Source organism: Cajanus cajan, chromosome 1 (genome assembly GCF_000230855.2).
Source record: "Cajanus cajan strain Asha chromosome 1, NIPB_CcT2T_4, whole genome shotgun sequence".
Lineage (NCBI taxonomy): Eukaryota > Viridiplantae > Streptophyta > Magnoliopsida > Fabales > Fabaceae > Cajanus > Cajanus cajan.
This window is the reverse complement of record NC_138517.1, coordinates 26,448,147-26,471,576: the sequence shown is the minus strand read 5'-3', so window position 1 is coordinate 26,471,576 and position 23,430 is coordinate 26,448,147. Positions and strand designations below refer to the sequence as shown.

At 35.2% G+C, this 23,430-nt stretch overlaps 1 protein-coding gene across 1 annotated transcript; it reads right to left on the bottom strand.

Annotated features, from left to right (window-relative positions):
• Window positions 1–19,994: 19,994 nt before the first annotated feature.
• On the bottom strand, window positions 19,995–21,718 carry LOC145953913 (uncharacterized). Its single transcript, XM_083067684.1, has 3 exons — window positions 21,650–21,718; window positions 20,947–21,018; window positions 19,995–20,828 (listed from the first exon to the last, which is right to left on the bottom strand). The coding sequence occupies exons 1-3, from the start codon at window positions 21,716–21,718 to the stop codon at window positions 19,995–19,997; spliced, it is 975 nt and encodes a 324-aa protein (XP_082923810.1).
• Window positions 21,719–23,430: the final 1,712 nt, after the last annotated feature.

The following is a 23,430-nucleotide window of genomic DNA, read 5'->3' as shown; positions in this document are numbered from 1 at the left end:
TAGAATCTTGCACGGAAATGTCAATAACAATTTCTTCTCTTTGCACATCCATTTTATCTCCATCTACAAATAGGGAAAAGAAGTGTTAGGATGAGTTATTGTAAAAATAAATAAGAAATTTTCATTATAAAAATTACCTAATTCTTCAAAACCATGTAACCAATTTTGAGTTAGAATGAGTAACTCTACATTTTCAGGAAGAATGGTAGAGCGATACTTAGTTAGCACTCGAGACCCAAGACTAAAAGCAGATTCACTAGCAACTGTAGTGATTGGAATACTCAGCACATCACAAGCCATCCGAGAGAGGTTTGGATAACGATCATGACGATCCCTCCAATAAGCTAACACATCTAACTTTTCATGAAACTTTGGATCAAGATTTCCTTCCTCCAAATATAGATCCAATTCAGATTTTCCATTAGCAGTAGCATTTTGGCTCAAATAATCAACATATTCCTAAGAGATTACAAAGAAAAATAAATTCAATATTCATTATTCAATGATAATTACTAAATAAAAATGAAATTAAATAAAGTACTTAAAAAAATTATTAACTTACATCAAAGGTATCAAGTACTTGCTCATCATCTGTATATGAAATTGGTTGTGGTGGAAGAAGAGACACATTAGAAGTTGAAGCATTTGACTCATTTGATTTTACTTTTTCATACTCTTCAAACAGTTCATAAATTTTCTTTCTTAAAGCACTAATTTTCTCTTCAGAAGTTGAAGGCTCAATTTTTCTATAAGCAAACTGAATAGCTCCAAACTTCATTCGTGGGTCAAGAATAGCACCAATGGCAAGAATCTCACAATAATCATGCCAATACTTTGAAAACTTAGTCATCATTTTTGAAGCCATCTCTTTAATCACTAGATCTTCACACATAACAAATTCACGCAACAATTTTTCAATTTTCCAAACTTGCATAAAGTACCGATTAGATGTTGGATAAGTGGAGCCTGATATCAAATTTGTCATGACAAAAAAAGGCTTCAAGAACTCGCACATTCTTGCAGCCCTATTCCACTCATCATCTGATGGGCAATGAACATAATTCCTATCTCGAATAGCTAAACAACCAAATGCACGTTTGTATTTAATTGCACTATCAAGCATAACATAAGTGGAATTCCATCTAGTGGGCACATCCATTCTCAAACCCACCTTAGTATCAATACCCCTCACTTGAAGCACACATTCTTTAAAAGCAATCTTTCTAGCTTCTGATCCTCTTACATATTTTATACTCTCTCTAATTGTTTTCAAAGCACCACTAGCCACCCCCAAACCCTCTTGAACAATGAGATTTAGTATATGTGCACTACATCTCACATGAAAATATGAGCCATTACAAATCAAACTATTTTGCAAATTAAATTGTGCTTTCATGAAATTTACCATTGTGTCATTGGCACTTGCATTGTCCAAAGTAATGGAAAACACTTTCCTATCTATCCCCCAATCAAGCAAGATTTCAAAGATTTTTTTTGCCATTTCATGACCACCATGTGGAGGATCTAACTTAGAGAAGGCAAGAATCTTACTATTCAGTTTCCAATTAGAATCAACAAAATGAGCAGTTACACAAATGTATCCTTCCTGAGTTATGCATGTCCAACAGTCAGATGTTAAGCAAATCCTACTATTAGCTTTACGCATTGCATTTTTCACCTTTACTTTTTCTTCATCATGAATCCTCCAAAGGTTAGAAACAGCTGTATTCCTACTAGGAATTCTTAACCCAGGATATAAATACAAAAATAACTCTCTAATCCACTTATACTCAACAAAACTAAATGATAACCCATGTTCAATAATAGCCCTTGAAAGCAAATCTTCAAAATGTTTTTGATCTATTTCTCTAGACCTCAGCTTGCCAGCTTGATCAATTATCATATTTCCAATTTGTGCAGATTTTTGTTTTTGCTTTAAGATGTCACACTTTTGCAAATGACGTAACATGGATGAAGTTCCTATTTTTACACCACCACAAACATATTCATTACCACAATGGTTGCATTTAGCTTTTTCTTTACCATCTTTTACCCCAAGTTTAGTAAAATTATCCCAAACTTTAGATGTGGTTGTTTTAGGCTTCTTAGTTGGCCTAGAATCATCAATATCTTCAATAATAGGAGAAAGTTGTTCATTTAACCCAACATCAATAATTTGCTCATGGGTTTCAGATTCCATTCTGTATATTGAAAGCATTAATAAAAAGAAAGTTACTCATACAATTAAACACCAATATATCACTAGTAATAATATATATCAAGACATTAATAATATATAGCAATGCCTAAATGCTAACTATACGAAACTACAATAAAAGAAACAATTTATGCTACTTAGGATTCAAATTTTGAAAACCGGAAATAATTAAATGCTTGAAATTATGCTAATTAGTGTTAATAAATTAACATTAAAAACCGCAAACAATTTATACTAATTAGTGTTAATAAATTAACATTAAAAATCGGAAAAGCGAAACCTGTATTGGTTGCTATATTACTCCAGTATTACTTCAATCCTTCATTATCATATTCACTCCACTACTCCAGTAGTTCAAACTTCAAATAGATCTATTTTATTAAATAATTTGTTAAAAAAAACAACATTAATCCATCACCCAATATATCTATTAAATAATTAGTCCTAAACTGTAAAACAAACTACATTATAAAGATTAGCATTTATATAGAGGGGCACCTTCGTGTGAAGTGAAGCCTTAGTCAAATTGAAGCAGTGAAAGAAACAGTAAAAGTTGAAACATAGCCTTCGTCACTGCGCGTAGTCTCGACTCTCGAACTGAAGCACAGCCTTCGTCACTGCGGCGTGGTCCCGTGGCGTACTCCCGTTTCTTTGTAATGTTGTTAGAATAGGGTTTTAATTTTTGGACTGTTTTTTAATTGAAGTGAAACTTGTCTATTGGGCTGGGCTGGCTCCTGGGTGTTCAGTTTCAATAAAAAAAATTAAGTGGGCTGGTGGGCTGCCCGGCCCACTACGGGTTCAGCCCAAGTGGGCCGGGTAAAAGTGGGCCGGGTTTGAATTTACCCACTTAACATAAAACTACTATTTATTTTGGCCCGGCCCGGCCCGTTTTCAAGGTGGGCCGGGTTGGCCCACGGGCCACGGCCCATTTTGACGGCTCTATTGACAAGCTTGACTAGGAAAGGAGTTATATTTGTTTGGGATAATAAATGTGAGGATAGTTTCCAAGCCCTTAAGGAAAAGTTGACTAGTGCACCTGTTTTAGTGTTGCCTGATCTTAGTAAAACTTTTGTAGTTTACTGTGACGCTTCTAAGATGGGTTTGGGTGGAGTATTAATGCAAGAAGGAAGGGTCATATCTTATGCATCCAGACAATTGAAAGTACATGAGAGGAATTACCCCACCCATGATCTTGAATTAGCAGCAGTAGTGTTCACACTTAAGATTTGGAGACATTATTTGTATGGTTCAAAATTTGAGGTGTTTAGTGATCATAAGAGTCTTAAGTATTTATTTGACCAAAAAGATTTAAATATGAGGCAAAGGAGATGGTTGGAATTTCTTAAGGACTATGATTTTGATCTTAATTATCATCCAGGAAAAGCTAATGTGGTAGCTGATGCTTTGAGTAGGAAATCTTTGCATTTGTCTTCTCTTATGATTAGGGAGATGGATCTTTTGACCCAATTTAGAGACTTAAGTTTGACTTGTGAAGTGACTCATAATAGTGTGAGATTAGGTATGACTCGGGTGACTAGTGAGTTGTTGAGGGAAATTGGAGAAGCTCAGTTAGTGGATTCATTTCTAGAGGCTAGACGTAAGGCTATAGGACAAGGGATTGGAGGAGAATTTACCTTGGGTGCAGATGGAGTGGTAAGATTTAAAGACCGAGTATGTGTGCCTAGTGACCCTACACTTAAACGATTGATACTAGAGGAAGGTCATAAGAGCAAGCTTAGTTTTCATCCAGGAGCAACGAAGATGTATCAAGATCTCAGGAAGATATTCTGGTGGCCTAGGATGAAGAAAGATATAGCTGAATTTGTGAGTGCCTGTTTAGTATGTCAGAAGGCTAAGATAGAGCATCAAAAACCTTCAGGATTACTTCAGCCTTTGAGTATACCCGAGTGGAAGTGGGATAGCATCTCTATAGACTTCATAGTTGCTTTGCCTAAAACTAGGAAAGGGCATGATTCCATTTGGGTTATAGTTGATAGGTTGACCAAGAGTGCACATTTCCTACCTATTAACATTAGGTTTTCTCTGGAGAGATTGGCTAGACTGTATATTGATGAAATCGTGAGATTACATGGGATACCATCTAGCATAATTTCAGACAGAGACCCTAGATTCACCTCTAGATTTTGGGAGAGCCTACAACAAGCTTTGGGAACCCAACTGAGACTTAGTTCAGCTTACCACCCTCAAACTGATGGTCAGACTGAGAGGACTATTCAGTCTTTAGAGGATTTGCTTAGAGCCTGTGTTTTGGACCAAGGAGGAAGTTGGGATGGCCTTTTACCTTTGATAGAGTTTACCTATAATAATAGTTACCACTCTAGCATAGGTATGGCACCCTATGAAGCCTTGTATGGTAGGAGGTGTAGAACTCCTTTGTGTTGGAGTGAGCCTGGAGACAATGTCATCTTAGGACCTGAGATTGTGCAACAAACTACTGAAAAAGTTAAATTGATACAGGATAGGATGAGGACAGCTCAGAGTAGACAGAAAAGTTATGCTGACAGAAGAAGAAAGGATTTAGAATTTCAAGAAGGTGACCATGTATTCTTGAAAGTCACTCCATGGACTGGGGTTGGCAGGGCATTAAAATCCAGAAAACTTACTCCTCGATTTATTGGTCCTTTTCAAATTCTTAAAAGAGTCGGCAATGTTGCCTACCAAATTGCTTTGCCTCCTAATTTGTCAAATCTTCATGATGTCTTTCACATTTCTCAACTTCGAAAATATATCCACGATCCTTCGCATGTGATTGAGTCGGATCATATTGAGGTTAAGGAGAACTTGACGATGGAAGCTACCCCGGTGAGAGTCGAGGATCGAATGGTAAAGCAACTTAGGGGTAAAGAAATTCCTTTGGTAAAAGTTATTTGGGGAGGAGCTATACCAGAAAGTGCTACTTGGGAACTAGAGGAGAAGATGAGAACTTCATATCAATTTTTGTTTAATTCAGGTAATTTCGAGGACGAAATTTCTAAAAGGAGGGGAGTAATGTAACATTCCAAAAAATTTTATTTTTATGTATTTTTATACGAATTTTACTATTCATGTATACGTATTGTACTATTTACATATACGTATTTTACTATTTATATATATACGTATTTTACTATTCATATATACGTATTTTACTATTCATATATACGTATTTTACTATGCAATTGCATAGTAAATGGCTGCTGAAGGGAGCTCACGAGGGAAGCAAGTTTCCATTTATAAATGAATTTGAATATTTTAATGAATAGTGCATAGTAACTTATAATATTATTTTAATGAATAGTAACCTATGCATAGTAACTTCAAAAATTCTATAAATAGGAGCTTAAGGTTTTTGAAAATTCATAATTTTAGAGAGAAGAAATTCTAGAGAAATAAAAAGAGAGAATAAGAGAGGAGGTTCTGCTCTAATTCCGGTCCCGATTTAAGAAAAAGAGGAGGAGGTTCTGCCCAAGTTCCTATTCATCCAGGTACGGGGGAAAAGGGGATTATTTATATGTAGAGTACATGAGGGAATTGGGTAGAGGAATAATTTCTTAAGATCACGTTTAATTTATCTGAATGGAAGGCTGAGCCTCCTATTATTTTGTAATTTAAATGTTCTTGATAAAAGACTAAAATTTACATCTTTGTTATATTTTTTATGATTTGGAAAATATAAATGGATTCCTAACTAGGAGGCACTGCCACCTTTACTGGAGTTAATTTATATTTTCTTTATTATTATCTATATATATATATGTATTCCTAGTTTTTCACTATATTGTAAGGATAGTACTTATAAGACTTAATCTGGTATGTATGAGTTTGAATTATCACATTGATTCCATGTTCTATGTATGATTGAGGTTGGATTGAGGGGAAAAGGTTTTGGTTAGGGTTTTCATGATTTCTTCATGATTTCCATGGATTAATGGTTAAAACTTAATTTTATTGCTTAAAATGATGTTTTTTGATATTGTTTATGTTTTTTTTAATGGTTCAAATTCGTGTAATTTGGATTGGATTCATGATTGGAAGGAATTTTCAAGGTTTTCATGGGTTGCTGGTTGCAGAATGCGCTGGGCGCGCTGAGTGCAAGTCTGGGCGCTGAGCGTGAATATTTTGATTTTGAGGTCTGAATGAAAGTTGTAGCCTTGGATTTTAGCTTTCCAATGGCGTTGGAATCACCCAAAAAGGAGGTTTAGAACTCCAGATATGGATGTTTTAGTGAAGAGGGGTCAAGCTGTCAGCTTTATCTATAGCTGTTGCGGTTTTTATCATTTTTCACAAAGTAGATGATGGAATTAGGACTTGATGTCTTCATGAGAGTTGTAGGAAATTTTATTATCTTTCATATGAAATAAGGATGAGCATGGTAGGAGTAGTATAACCCCTGATACGCTGTTTATAGTTTATACTAATCATTCTATTGATTATTATATTAGTTATTGTTATGTTATTTGATGGATGATATTGATGTGAATTTGAATTATGAGTTGAGATATTGTATGATTATGATTGTGATGTCTCACATTGATGACTAGGATGGCACGACCCCTGGGTAAGTGGTGCTATAGGGAAGGCGTGACCCTAGTATGATGTGGGATGAGTAGGACAGTTAACACCACCACTTATGTCGCTTATGGCAGCCCTGGCATAGGGTTAATTGCAAGAGATTGTATTGATTGTAATGTGATTGTGTTTCCTCACACCAAAATGGCGAGGGACGGCACGGCCCCTGGGTAAGTGATGCTACAGGGAGGGCGTGACCCCTGGTCTGGTGTGGGTTGAGTGAGGCAATTAACCTGTATCACTTGTGTCAGATGTGGCGAGGCCTTGGCATAGTGTTAATTGTTGGATTGGCACGAATGTTGTATGTGAATATGATGAGTAATTGATATATATATATATATATATATACACTATATAATGAGTTATGATGAAATTATACTGTGATATGATTGAATGTATTTTGCATATAGATAATTTTTCTTTTCTCACCGTATAAATTATTGATATTTTAGGTGGAGAGGATCCAACTGCAAGTGGTATATAGAATGCCATCCGTTAATTTGGGAAATGCTCTGATAGTGTGACATCGGGGCAAAAGGATCTCTAGGATAGAATATTTGGTATTGTAATAAATGTTATTTTCTTTGAAAAATGTGTAAACTCTTGAATTTTATCTTTCAAGTTTTATTTTTCAGTCAGAACAGTTATGAAGTATTATGTGAACCCTTTTACCAACTTAAAAAGTTTATTTTCCTTAATTTTTTTTTATTATATTTCGATATATGTGTTGGGGTAGTAAGGGTGTCACATAAATAAATTGACAATCAAGAATAAGTATCCTTTGCCAAGGATAGATGATTTGATGGACCAATTGAGGGGAGCTTCTGTTTTATCCAAGATTGATTTGAGATCTGGGTATCACCAGATTCGGGTAAAGGAAGAGGACATACCAAAGACTGCTTTCAGGACTCGATATGGCCATTATGAGTATGTTGTCATGCCTTTTGGAGTGACGAATGCTCCAGCTATTTTCATGGATTATATGAACAGGATTTTCAGACCCTTTCTGGATAAGTTTGTTGTGGTGTTCATTGATGACATTTTGATTTATTCTAGATCTATGGAAGAACATAGAGAACATTTGAGGGTAGTTTTGCAGGTATTGAAGGAGAAACATTTATTTGCAAAGTTGTCAAAATGTGAGTTTTGGTTATCTGAAGTTAAGTTCTTGGCTCATGTGATTTCTGCACAAGGAATTGCAGTTGATCCTACTAAGGTGGAAGCGATTTTGAGGTGGGAGCGTCCAAAATCAGTTACTGAAATTAGAGGTTTTGTGGGATTGGCTGGCTATTATAGAAGATTTATAGAAGGATTTTCTAAAATAGTTATGCCTTTGACACAGCTGACCAGGAAGGATCATCCTTTTATATGGACGGAGGAGTGTGAAAGGAGTTTTCAAGAGTTAAAGGAAAAGTTGACTTCGTCTCCAGTGTTGATTCTGCCAGATCCTAATAAATCTTTTGAGGTTTATTGTGATGCATCTCATCAAGGTTTAGGATGTGTTCTTATGCAAGATAGACAGGTTGTGGCCTATGCATCTAGGCAGTTAAAGACTCATGAACGAAATTATCCTACGCATGATCTAGAGTTGGCTGCGGTGGTTTTTGCTTTGAAGATTTGGAGACATTATCTCTATGGAGCAAAGTTTGATGTGTTCAGTGATCATAAGAGTTTGAAATATTTGTTTGATCAGAAAGAGTTAAATATGAGGCAAAGGAGGTGGATTGAGTTTTTGAAAGATTATGATTTTCAGTTAATGTACCATCCAGGTAAAGCAAATGTGGTGGCAGATGCTTTGAGTAGAAAATCTCTTTATATGTCTTACATGATGGTTAAAGAGATGGAGTTAGTAGAGAAATTCAGGGATATGAATCTTAATGTTGTGATTGCCTCAGATTTTATTAGTTGTGGTATGACTACCATTACTAGTGATTTCTTAGAGATGGTGAAACAAAAACAAGTTCAGGATGCGAGTTTGAACAAGGTTAAGGAGTTGATGAGTTCTGGGAAAGCTGAAGGATTTAAACAAGATATGGATGGAATCTTGAGGTATAAGGGTAGAATTTGTATTCCACAAGATGAGGAGTTGAAGAAGTTGATACTTGAGGAAGGTCATAAAAGTAAGTTGAGTGTACATCCAGGTATGACAAAAATGTATCAAGATTTGAAGAAAATGATCTGGTGGAATGGTATGAAGAGGGAGATAGCTGAGTATGTTACATCTTGCATTGTGTGTCAAAAAGCTAAAGTAGAACATCAAAAACCAGGAGGTTTGTTACAAATGATGGAAGTGCCAGAATGGAAATGGGATAGTATAACCATGGATTTTGTTGTTGGATTACCAAGGTCTGCTAAGAATTGTGATTCTATTTGGGTGATCGTGGATAGATTAACTAAGTGTGCTCATTTCCTTCCAATGAATATAAAGTGGTCCTTGGAAAAGTTAACTCAATTGTATATTAAGGAGATTGTTAGATTACATGGTGTGCCCTCTAGTATCATCTCTGATAGGGATCCTCGTTTTACATCCCGATTTTGGCAAAGTTTGCATCAAGCGTTAGGGACTAAGTTGAGGCTCAGTTCTGCTTATCACCCACAAACTGATGGGCAGTCTGAGAGGACTATCCAATCTTTGGAGGACTTGTTGAGGGCTTGTATTTTGGATCATCTAGGGAATTGGGAAGAGATGTTGCCTTTGGTCGAGTTCACTTATAATAACAGTTTTCATGCAAGTATAGGAATGGCACCGTTTGAGGCTCTGTATGGGAGGAAATGTCGAACACCTTTGTGTTGGTTTAAAGAGGGAGAATCAGTGATGGTGGGGCCAGAGATCATCTTACAGACTACTGAAAAGGTGAAACAAATTCAGGAAAGAATGAGAGCTGCTCAGAGTCGGCAAAAGTCTTATGCAGACAAAAGGAGGAAACCTTTGGAGTTTTCAGAAGGAGAACATGTGTTTTTGAAAGTAACTCCTACCACAGGTGTGGGAAGAGCTATCAAAGCTAAGAAATTGAATCCTAAGTTTATTGGACCGTATCAAATTCTCAAGAGGATTGGACCAGTGGCATATCAGATTGCATTACCTCCATTCCTTTCTAATCTGCATGATGTGTTCCATGTTTCATAACTGAGGAAATATATTCACGATCCAAGTCATGTCTTGGAATCAGAGGCAGTACAAGTTAAGGGAAATTTAACTTTTGAGAAACAGCCAGTTTCAGTGGCAGATAAGAAAGTTAAACAGTTGCGAGGTAAATCTATCAATTTGGTGAAAGTTATTTGGGATGAGATTACTAATGAAGCTACTTGGGAGTTGGAGGAAAGGATGAAGGATCAATACCCATATCTCTTTTAGAGTAAGTGAATTTTCGAGGACGAAAATTTTTGTTGTTGGAGAGAATTGTAATACCCATTTTATTATTATTAATTATCAATGGCATTTTCGTAAATTTTCAAAGGTATAGGGGTATTTTTGTAATCTTATTATTGATGGCATTTTAGTAATTATCGGTGACATTTTCGTAATTTTATTAAAGTTTTTGGGGTATTTTCAGATTTTGGAACGGGCTGTTCCAAAAGCGAAACGGGCCGTTCCAAAAGATAAAAATATGTGTTCTGGGTTTGTGCAGAACAGGACTGGAACGGGCCGTTCTCCAAAGGAGAACGGGCCGTTCTGCTTGGAGAACGGGGCGTTCCCCTTGCAGAACGGGCCGTTCTGCTTGGAGAACGGGGCGTTCTCCTTGCAGAACGGGCCGTTCCGAAAGGAGAACGGGCCGTTCTGCTGGGTTTCGAAACGGGCCGTTCTGCTGGGTTTCGAAACGGGCCGTTCCGGGGCCGTTCCAGTCAAAAATTTTACATTGTTCTAAAGAGTTTAGAACGGCCGTTCCATTTTCGGAACGGGCCGTTCTGGGTTAGGTGGCCAAAAATTTCTATAAATAGGGGCTAGGGGTTGAAGGAAATTCATAACTTGAAGAGTGAAGTTTTAGAGAGAAAGAAGAGAGAGAAAGGGAGAAAGAGAGAGGAAAGAGGAGAGAGAGAAAGAAGAATCCAGTAGAGGAGATTCTGCCCGAGTTTCGGTTCTTGTTTAAGGAGAGAGGTGGAGGTTCTGCCCGAGTTTCAGTTCAGGTTTATACAAGTAAGGGTAGTGCTTATAAAATTAATCTAGTATATATGAGCATGATAGGAATAGTATAATTTTAATATGCTATTTTATGTGGAGATTTTCATTTCATATAATATAATTTGGATCAATTGATGGTTGTTTTGGATATTTATATTATTATTATATTGACAAATTGGCATGGTTATGGTTATGTTTAAAAATTGGAATATGCTATGTATGTGATTTGGAAAAGTAAATAGGACTTAAAGGAGTAAGGTTATGGTATAGATTAGATCTCTTGGTGAGATCAGGATATAATCTTTGGAAAAATATGAAATTTGGGAATCCCATGGTGAGGATTCCAATGTGGAACTTTTCCAAAGGTTATATGATAAACCACTTCAGATGTTAGGTGGATTCTGAAGTACTCCTTTAAGTATTCTATTTGCTACCGGTATGGGGGCAAGGCCGAGTCATACCGATGGATGAAGTGGCCATGATCACCAGGGTTACGTGACGACGTAATCCAACTGTATATTTTCCATGAGAGGTTAGGTGTGGGACATGGGTTGCTGACATGTTTCACCGTATCAACACTTGGTTTGGATGGTGTTGAGGCCAACATTTGGTTTGGATGTGTTGGTTACATCATGGATTATACAGTGGTGTGACTTTGTTTTGGATATGGAATCTGTATACATATGGTATGGATTGTATACATTGGTTATGGATTATTTTATTATCATAAAATATGTATACATTGGCATGGACGTGTATACAATATATTGGTTTAAATTTAGAATGGAAATGACTTGTTGGTCTGGATAAATATTGTGGATAAATATTTGTTTAATGATATTTTATCATGATGTACTATGATTGGTTTTATATGTGCTAACCCTTGCATGTTTCCATGTGGTTTGGACTGTGATGATCTCACTATGTGGGGGAGCAGATCAGGTATGAGGCTTTGGGTTAGCAAGGAGTCTTTTGGATAGCTACTTTGAGAAGTGGCTAGGTTTAGAGCTTGACCAGCACCTAGGGTGTCTTATTTTAATGTTTTCATGACATTGTAATTATATTATCTTTTGGATTACTGTATAACTTTACTAAGGATGATGACTCTGCCATAGCAGATTATATTATATATTTTGGAAACAATTTATATGTTATTGTATAATTACACTCTAGCGTAGCTGGCTTTTGCTCTATTTTCTTTATTTTATATTATTTTATTTTGGTTGGTTATTGATGTGACGGCCTAGGGTGGGTCGTTACAGAAGATGAATGTTCGTCCACCACTCCAATTGAAAATGCATCAAAATGACATTTTTAACGAAGAAAGTTATGAAGTATTGCACTTGTTAAAAACTATTCTAAACAACATTTTAATTTTTTTATAATTTGTTTTAAAATATTTTATTTATAAATTTATAAATGATTAAAGAAAATAGTGGGACAGCTATCCTACTCTCTTATAACTAAATATGTCCCTTCATTTTATATTGGTACCGAAGAAATTTACAAACATCAACTAAGTGAAAATATATATATATATATATATATATATATATATATATATATATATATATATGAAAATTGTTACAGGTACGAAATAATTTTTTAGTTTTTAATTATTTTCAATTATTAACTTGTGAAAAAATATTTTTAGTATTAAATTTTAAGATACTACAATGCCGTATGTTAATTTTCTTTTTTAAAATATAAAAAAATCCTAATTTCACAATATAAAATTTAAAAAATAAAAGATAGTAAAAACAAAAGAAATAAAATAATTTTTGAGACATAAAATGGGAAGGATAATAGTAACAAATTTAAGAAAAGCATTGAGATTGCAGTTTTTATGCTGAGTGGGTAAAACCCCCAACTATTCTACTCACGGAAACCCTAACTCAAATCCATCTTTTATATGTATATTTGTTCTAATAAATTTAAATTGATTATAAGGTCTTGAAGATCTACAATTAATTATAGAGATCATATATCAATTTTAGCTTTCACCTTTCCCTTTACGCGTGTTATAAAAAAATTACTACAATTAAAATTTCAAGCATTTTTTGTGTTATATAATTGAGGAGCAATCTCATTTAAATAGAACAGAGCAAGTTAATTAAAGAGAACGAAAAGAAAAATATAGTAAGTCAATAATTCTATTATTTACGTATAGAAATTTTACCAAATAGGGGGAATGAAATAGAATAGTAGTATAGTATTATGTATGAGCAGTAATGTTGTATTATTAACAAGAGAGAAAAAAATGGAGAAGACATGAACATAGAAACAAAAAGAAATAAAAAACTCACTTGAAAATTCTTGAAGAACTTGAAATGTCACTTGAAACAATCCTCCAAAATCTGATGGGTTTAGATGTGATTGTTTTATGAATTTGGTATTTATAGATATCACTAAAAAGCCTTTCAAAATCCGTCTGATATAATAATTCTTTAAAATTTCTATATTTTTTAATACCAATGAATTATTTTTAAGTTGTAAAATGTCTCAAATGAATACCAATAGATAGATTTTAATAAACTCTTTAAAAAATCTTAAAAATCTATATTGAATGCCACTTGATTATTTTTAAGTAACATAAGATTTTGATCAAATACCTATAAATTTTTTTATTAAAAAAAATCTTTTAAAATCTTATAAAATCATAAGCCAATACACCGTTTAGACAAATTCGTCGGCATACTGGAATAGGAAAGTTAGTGCTCCATATCTGCAAGAGAAATGTTGAGAAGAAACTGCCCTCCAATAATAAATGTCTTATTGATTCTTTTAATATATAATCAAGAATAAATAGATGAAAAAGATAATAATTTTTTTTTATATTTAACTTTATTGTTAATGTTTTATTAAAAATGATACAACATAATATTTAAAACAAAAAAAAAAAAAAATATATATATATATATATATATATATATATATATAAATAATTAGTTATATATTGAAAAGCTGAAATGTTAATATCTTCATTCTTATAACATAATATAATGTTTTTACATTATTGTTTCTTCTTTCTCAATTGTCTCTTGTATTAAATTTTTTTCTTTATAATATCCTTAATTAACGATTCTTTTAGAGAAAAATTAATAAATGTTAAAAATTAATGGGATAATTTTTTTTATTAAGATTGAAGAAAATGAGAAGATATAGTTTTCAAATGTTTAATACTCTCTTTTCAAACAATCATTAATTAAGTTAAAAACAATTAAATGGAAAGGAAAAGTATTAATTCAAAAAATTGTTAGAAGTAATTTTGAAAATGCAATTCCTGTATTGAGTAGAATGATGTTTGTCATTAGTCACTCATAAAATCAAGATTCAGGTCATCTTCTTTAGGGACGAGTAATGATGTTTTAGGGTTGACAGGATGTATAATACTATAAAGGATTAAATAAGTTTTTATCGTTCAACTTTTTAAAATTTAATTTTTAGTTTCTCTTAATTTTTTTTTCAACTTTTAGTTCTCCACTAATTTTCTACTCATAAAACAGTCCTCAATTTAAGTCTCATTTATTAAATAATGATGTATAAATTATGACAAACTTTACTATTGATACTCATATAATTGCTTAATATAGATACCAAATCATATAACATGAATGTAATTATATTATTCGTTCATGGGTATAGAAGTGAAAAATTGTTTTAATAATATTTTTTATTTTCAGAAAATACATTTGACTAAACAAAAAGAAAAATTGCACGATATATGACTTGGCATACTAAATAGCTATGTGAACATCAATTTTCAAATCAATCATAATTTATTAATATATATTATCACTTAAAAAAAGAGACTTAATTTTAAAAAATAATTTACGCAACAGAAAATTAATGAAAGACTAAAAGTTGACCGAAAATTCAAGAATTAAAAATGGAATTCTTAAAAAGTTGAATAACTAAACTTATTTAACCTTATTATAAATATTCAAGTTTCCCTATTTGAACACGAGCGCAATATAGTATGAACATCACAGCAATTCAGAAGCAACAAATTTGACACTTCCATAACAACCCGTCGCCGAAAGAACTAAATCTCTCTAATTGATGACAAGTGTACATTCAACTAGATTTTACAAGTTGGCTTGACATCAAGTATAACATCCCATTCGAATGGCAAGACAAAATTGAAGTGAATGTTAAAAGATACATTACTCTAAATCATAAGCTATGCAGTATGCACATATAGGAAAAAAATTGGATATTGGATCCCGAATTTATGTGCCATGGAGAATATCAAAGTAAACAGGAAAATTTGATATCTTGTTTCTTTTGGCATAGCTTAATTTCTCAGACTATACTAGGAGGATCCTGTTAGTTTATGAATTATCAAATAGCAAAAACTTATTTGATTGGTAGAAAGAATGGGGAGGCAAATTTATAGTGATAGGCTTAGTTGAGAGGAAAACTAGTTTAGAGGAATAGTTGGAATAGATTTGAGTAGTGGGAATGACTTACTAGTTGTTTGGTACAAATGTTAAGTACATGGCCTATTTATAGGCCTCAAGACATCATTCATGTTTTATGTAGAAAACTCTAGAGATATCTATTTCTAGAGTTTTCTATATATATATATAATTATCTACATGATTCTAGAATTTGTATCTAGTAATTACTAGCATACTTATGTATTTTTCTATAAGAATCTAGATTATTCTAGAAGTTTGTATCATATTTTAACACTCCTCCTTGATACAAATTTCTCTAACTCCTATCATAGTGCGAAACTGTTCAAATCTTGCTCTCGACAGTGCCTTTGTGAATATGTCAGCAACTTGTTCTTCAGTCTTGCAATACTCCATCTTGATTTCTCTAGTTGTTTCTGCTTCTCTGATGAAGTGATATTTAATTGCAATGTGTTTTGTCCTGCTGTGATGTATTGGATTTTTTGTCATTGCGATTGTTGATTTATTGTCGCAGTAGATTGTAGTAGGCCCATCTTGTTGTTCTCCCATTTCTTCAAGTATTCTTCGTAGCCAAATTGCTTGACTTGTAGCTTCAGCCGCTGCAACATATTCTGCCTCTGCAGTTGATTGTGCAACTGTTGCTTGCTATTTTGATGCCCAAGAAAATATTCCTGATCCAAGTGAGAAGGCATAACCAGAAGTGCTCTTCATGTCATCTACCGATCCTGCCCAATCACTGTCGGTGTATCCGAGCAAGCTTGAGTTGGTCATTGTTTTGTACCAAATACCAAACTCCTTCGTGCCTTGTAGGTATCTTAGAATTCTTTTAGCTGCTCCAAAGTGAATTTGGCTTGGTTTTTGCATAAACCTTGATAGAAGGCTTACAGCATACATTATGTCTGGTCGTGTGGCTGTTAAATATAGTAAGCTTCCAATCAAACTTCTGTAGCGAGATGCATCAGCATCTGGTGCTCCATCATCTTTCTGTAGCTTCTCCTTTGTTGCAAGCGGAGTAGTGACAGTCTTGCAACCACTCATCTTGAACTTCTTCAAGAGAGCTTCAGTGTATTTCTTCTGACAAATGAATATCCCTTTCTTCTTTTGACTTACCTCAATACCAAGGAAGTAGTTCATCAAGCCAAGGTCAGTCATTTCAAATGTCTTCATCATGTCTTCTTTGAATTTTGTCATCATCTTCATATTGTTCCCTGTGTAGATAAGATCATCTACATATAAGGAGACAATGAGAGTGTCATACTGACCTTGGGACTTGATATATAGTGTTGGCTCACTCTTACTCCTCCTAAATCCATGATCGGTGAAGTATTGATCTATTCTGCTATACCATGCTCGAGGATCTTGCTTCAAACCATATAAAGCTTTTTTGAGCCTTAGTACTTTGTCTTCATTGACCTTGCTTATGAAACCTTGTGGTTGCTCTACATAGATCTCTTCTTGTAGTACTCCATTGAGAAAAGCGGACTTGACATCTAACTGGAAGATATTCCATCCTTTTTCTGTCGCAAGAGCTATTAGAGCTCTAATTGTATCTAGGCGTGCTACTGGGGCAAATGTCTCGTTGTAGTCGACTCCAGGTTGTTGTGAATAGCCCTTAGCTACCAACCTTGCCTTGTGCTTTTGTATGGTGCCATCCGGATTGAGCTTTGTCTTGTAAACCCATTTTACCCCAATGATATCTTTGTCTTTTGGATAGTCTACTAGATCCCATGTGTTATTTTTCTCAATCATTTTTATCTCTTCTTCCATAGCCTTAACCCATACTTGTTGCTTTGATGCTGCTTCAAAGTTTTCAGGTTCAAGTATGGCCAAGTTGCAGGTTTCATATATATCCTCCAAGGATCTAACTCGTCTTGGAGTAGACTCTGGTGATGGAGTTTGTTGTTGTGGAGGAGAATGAGGCTCACCTGGGACTTCTGTAGTTTCTTCTTCTGGTTGTTGAATTGAGATAGGAATGTTTTTCTCTACTTTCTCATCATTCCAATTCCAAGCTGCATTTTCATCAACTTCAATGTCTCGACTAATAATCAGCTTCTTGGTTTGCAAGTTATATACGCGATAGCCTTTTGATTGTGTGCTATATCCAAGGAAGATACCTCGTACTGTCTTGTCTTCTAGCTTGTGCCTTTTCTCTTCTGGAACGTGTATGTAGCAAATAGATCCAAATACCCTTAGGTGTTTTGCTGATGGTTTTATCCCACTCCAAGCTTCAATTGGAGTCTTATCTTGGACTACCTTAGTTGGGCATCTATTAAGTATGTAGACAGTAGTATAAACTGCTTCAGCCCAAAATGCGTTTGGTAATCCTTTCTCCTTGAGCATTGATCTGGCCATCTCCATTACTGTGCGGTTTTTCCTTTCAGATACTCCATTTTGTTGTGGAGAATATGCAACTGTAAGTTGTCGCTCAATGCCTTCATCTTCGTAGAATTTATCAAACTCATGGGAAGTGTATTCTTTGCCACGATCACTTCTAAGTACTTTTATTTGTTTGCCACTTTGCTTTTCGACAAGGGTCTTAAACTTCTTGAAAATACCAAAGACTTCTGATTTTGCTTTTATGAAGTAGACCCAAGTCATTCTAGAAAAATCATCTATGAAGAGAATGAAATACCTGTTGTTATGGAGTGATAATGTCCGCATTGGTCCACATATATCTGTATGGATTAGTTCCAACAAGTCCTTTGCTCTCCATGCTTTGCCTGTTGAAAACGGTAGTCGATGTTGCTTGCCAAGGAGACATCCTTCACAAGCTTCACTATTCTCTTTTAGGCATGGGAGATCTCTCATCATATTTTTTTGATATAATAACTTTAAGGCATGTGTATTAAAGTGGCCAAATCTTCGATGCCACAGCCATGAGTCGTCTACTTCTGCTTTCATGGCAATGTTAGGGCCTTGTCTCAGGCTTATAGGGAAACTTCTATTCCTCTTCTCCATTTTTACTCGGCCAATTTCTAGTTTTTTATTGTCATATATTTTACATATGTCTCCTTCGAAATGGAGTGTATAACCTTTCTCCATCATTTGGCCAATGCTCAAGAGATTTTCTTTAAGATTGGGAACTAGTAGAACATCAGTAATAAGTCTCGTACCTTTCTTCGTCTCCACCATAACTGTGCCTTTGCCTTTTGATTCAATGAGAGTGTCGTTCCCCATTCGGACTTTCACTTTGACGGATTCGTCAATATCCTTGAAGATGCTTGCATCTTTAGCCATATGATTGCTGCAGCCGCTATCCAAGTACCAACTTCCACTTGTTTCACTATTGGAATCTTGGCTAGCATAGAAAAGATGTTGCTCACCATCTTTCTCTTCAGCAAAGTTTGCTTGATGCTTATTTTTGTTGCGGCAATACTTCTCCACATGTCCAAATTTTTTACAGTGGCGGCATTGTGGCTTTCCACGATATCGACAGTCTTTCTCGGCATGATTTGTCCTCTTGCAAATGCCGCATGGAGGATATTCATTTTGATAATTTCTAGAGAAATTTCTAGAATTTTCTTTATTTCTAGAAGTTTCTCCATTATTCCTTTTATCTTTATTTTGAGACCGTAATTTGAGCTTTGATTGAAAGGCATTTTCAGTTGAGTCTTCATCATGCCTATTCAACCTTTGCTCATAAGCTTCAAGTGACCCCATCAACTCTGTTACTGATAAGGTAGATAGATCTTTTGTTTGCTCAATTGTTGTCACGATTGGATCATATTTACGGGGAACACTAATTAAAATTTTCTCCACAATTTTCTTGTCAAGAATATTTTCCCCGTGCGCTCTCATTTGGTTAACTGTTTCTTTTATCTTAGAATAGTAGTCCTTTACAGTCTCAGATTCCTTCATATTTAACAATTCAAAGTTACGCCGTAGAGTTTGTAATTTTACGGAACGTACCTTTTCACTTCCTTTGAACTCCTCCTGCAGCGTAGTCCATGCTTCTTTGGCTATTGTTGCACCCATTATTCTCGGAAAAATTGTGTCGGTCACAGCTTGTTGCAAAATGAATAACGCCTTTGAATTCTTCTGTTTGTTCTCTTTTAACTCCTTTTTCTGAGCCGCAGTAAGAGATGATGTGTCTTCTGGAGTAGAAAATCCTTCTTCTATCGTGTCCCATAAATCTTGGAAGGTGAAATATGTCTTCATTTTTGTACTCCAAAAATCATAGTTTTCACCATTAAAAATGGGAATAGGGATAGATGATGACTGAATGGTGTTAGCCATGGATTAGTATCTGTTTTTGGAAAGTGGGTAGAATATTGGGAAAAATTTTTTTTTGGAAGTAGTGGGGTAATATTTCTACGCCCAATAGATGACCGAACGTAGCTATGGTACCACTGTTAGTTTATGAATTATCAAATAGCAAAAACTTATTTGATTGGTAGAAAGAATGGGGAGGCAAATTTATAGTGATAGGCTTAGTTGAGAGGAAAACTAGTTTAGAGGAATAGTTGGAATAGATTTGAGTAATGAGAATGACTTACTAGTTGCTTGGTACAAATGTTAAGTACATGACCTATTTATAGGCCTCAAGACATCATTCATGTTTTATGTAGTTTTCTATCTATATATATAATTATCTACATGATTCTAGAATTTGTATCTAGTAATCACTAGCATACTTATGTATTTTTCTATAAGAATCTAGATTATTCTAGAAGTTTGTATCATATTTTAACAGATCCCCTGACCAGCTGCAAACAGCACGGGGCCAGCGAGTCCTTATGCAATCTACCAACGGTGCATGCTGAGAAGGCTCAGGTTTAATTACTTTGGTGTCCTTACCAGAAGATTCATTTGCAATAGAAGCAGAGGAAACCGTCACATCTGCCATAAATTCGTCAGGCGTCCACCTTGGGGGGACTGAAACTCTCAATTTTGTGAGCCTAGGTCTTTGTAGTGTTGTTTCACCCCTAAAATTTACTTGGCTGCTATTCAGATCTGATTTAGCAATTCCGTTAAAATGGTAAAGATCAAACACCTTTTTACCCATCAATCCTGATGAATCCTTTAAACCGCCTGAGCTCCTGTCTAGATCCAAAATGACCTGCCAAAACTCGCTCCATACAATGAAGCCTGTACTGCAAAGGTGCTCGAGCTTCTCTTGTGGAAGTTTGATATTTGTTTCCCTGAGAACCTGATGGAACCCATCCACACCAATGAAACCACCACCTCCGCTCTGATCTTGCGCATCAAAAGCTTTGCGAATCTGTGATTCCCTTTGTTCCAGCTCATTCTCATTTTGAACACTGGTGTCAAGAGCAAACAGTACCGTGTAATGGGATTCACTGCCAACAACCCATATAGGCCACCTTGGGCATTTCAAATACTGACCAACCTTACAGAAACTCAGGGATTCTAGCAATGTGAGAAATCCAACTTCGACATGCTGGGAAATACCTTTCAAAAACATTCCTCCACCTAAATCCATTCTCCCATCAAAGACGTTAGGGACGGCCTGCCCACAGAGCAGTAAGTTTACAATTTCCTGCAAAACAATATCCAGGAGAAAAAAAAAAATTAAAAATTAGATCTGCCCTGGAAGAGATTCTAAAATGTACAGAACTTAAAAGGATAGCAACATTAATTTATCTGTTGGTATATACCTCAGAGGCATGTCCAAAGGGAGCAGTAACCAGAGGTTGGCTAGGATCATCCCTGTCTGTTTGAACCAAGTCCTATAGATGAAAGCATGATATTCCATGCATTAACATGAGCCCATTTTTTAAAAAATAACGACCAATGCAAATTAAGATCCTCCTTTGCATTGATAGCACTTAAGTGGCTATTGCATTCCACCATATGTATGGTGCACAGGAAAAGAAGACCCATAATTTATAATCATGTCAAAGAAACTGAAAAAAACATTTTATTAAAAGCATAAAGACAGGAAACTTTAGCTTCCAAGATATAAACATCTTTGGACAGACAGCCATTCTCACATTAGCTCAAAATTTAAGAGTATATGAACTGGACACATTCTGAATTTAGCTCACTCAGTCAGAAGCTGCTTACAAGTTAAATGTTAGAAATCTTGCAATTATATAAATATTGAACAAATGGCGAAATATTGTAATTAGGATAGTAACTAGTAAGGCACACGGATTATGTAACTGTTATCCATTGTATTTATCACTAATTATAAATGAAAGCCTCTAGTATGAAGTCAAGACACAGATTGATTCACATGATCATAAGAACCTCACAGATATCGATCAGTATCAGAGCTAGGTTCAAACCCTAATGCCCCTAGTCACTGCTCCACACCAACTTTCACTCAACCACTGCAATTGTATATATTGTTTTCACCTTGGAGGCTTTGACAGTAATGGCAGCACCTGTCACCCCATATTCCATTTTTGTTAAGCTAATCACCATTGTTATTGTGTCATCAGGTAGAATCAATCATCAAAGGACATTGACTTCACCATTATCTTGTCAACAAGATTATTCCATAAAAAATTGTTAGTGGAAGAGTGTGAAGCTAGTTGAGTATCAAAAGAATCTGTCACATGGGAGCAGAAAGATCAATTGCTTCTATCATGGTTTCAGCCATTAATCTCTGGCGAGATGCCCACTCAAGTCATTGGATGAAAAATCTCATGAAAGATTTTGGAACAAAATTCATGCTTATTTCCCTTTTCACACCAATGCTTGCTCAACAGCTACAAACAGCTTCGATGTACAACACTTGGGGATGGATTGATTTCAGAATATCTAACCAGAATTCAAGCACTTGTTGATGCTTTACCTACTATTGGAGAAGTATCTTCAAAAGAACACCATAATGTGATTCTTTGAAGGTTTGCCTGAAGATATGAATCAACAATATCATTGATCAGCAACAAATTTGATCCATGGAATATAAGTAAAGTAAAGCATTGCCTCCATCAATGTAGCTGAACCTGCCACATAAAACCCTCATCACTACAAGCTCCACCACAAGCCAATGTTGCTAAACAGCCTCATTCGATTCATCAATCTTCAGTTCAATAACTGTGATCAGTTTTTTCTAGTAGATGCGGTGGTCATTTTGGGCAAGGAGGACAATTGTTAGAAGCCCAAGTATCATAGTTAGAGATGTTCAATTAGAGCACTGACCAAATTGGTAAAAATAGCAGTCCCAGCCTTAGGATTGTTACCAGAGGTAGATCTAGCAATAGGTGACAGTCGGTAAAAGAAATACACAGGAAACAAGTATTAAATGAACATGTATCGAGGGTACCCAACAAAACCATGGGCCAAATCAAACAAGTGACAGCAGAATCTAGAAAGACAAAGAAATACCCCACTGGTGCTGCAATTGGAATCTGGAACTGCTATCAGACATGCTGCTAGGTGTGATAAGGAGTGGCAACACATGAAAAAACACACCTGGAGGTGACACACGTAAGGCTTCCATTCAGATTGGGTCTACTGAGGATCAGTTGATGCGGCCTTATGACACTCATTTGGGATAATCAAGAAACTTTTCATATTGCCTCAAATTCCATGTTTCAAGAGAGGACTAAACGTATTCAGATAGATTATCATTTCATTAGGAGAATATCTTATCCAAAGCCATCATTACCTGTTTTGTCAAATCCAAAGACCAACTGGTGGATGTTCTTACTAAGTCATTGCATTCCTCAAATAGGAATCTTGTAATTGTGCAATATATTCTTGCCAAGTCATTGAGATGCCTCATTTTTTCCTCTTAAGTAAATTACCCACATCAAAGTTGCCAAATTTGAGCAACTATGAAGTAACCACACCCAATAAATCACTTAGCTAGTAATCTGATTTGATTTTTTTTTTTTTAATCTTTAATAATGGGTCCAAAATGTCTGGTGTGGAGACATTCTAATATTCAGTGAACTAGCATTCAAACCTACACAAATTCGGTCAAAAACGTAGTTCATATTTTGTAGGTAGAATCAGGAATGCCTAACATATTTCCATAAAATAGGAAAGAACTAGAGATAGAAGAAAGATCCCAAGTATCTCACACTTAAAAGACAGTGAACTCCTAAGGCTGCCAATTGCAATTACAGAAACTCAGGGATTCTAGCAATGTGAGAAATCCAACTTCGACATGCTGGGAAATACCT

Coding starts and splice junctions, on each gene's coding strand:
- LOC145953913 (XM_083067684.1), bottom strand. CDS start 21,718: ATGGTGATTAGCTTAACAAAAATGGAATATGGGGTGACAGGTGCTGCC. Junction 21,019..21,649: donor TTACTGTCAAAGCCTCCAAG/GTGAAAACAATA, acceptor TTTCATCTATAG/GACTTGGTTCAAACAGACAG. Junction 20,829..20,946: donor CCTTTGGACATGCCTCTGAG/GTATATACCAAC, acceptor ATTGTTTTGCAG/GAAATTGTAAACTTACTGCT.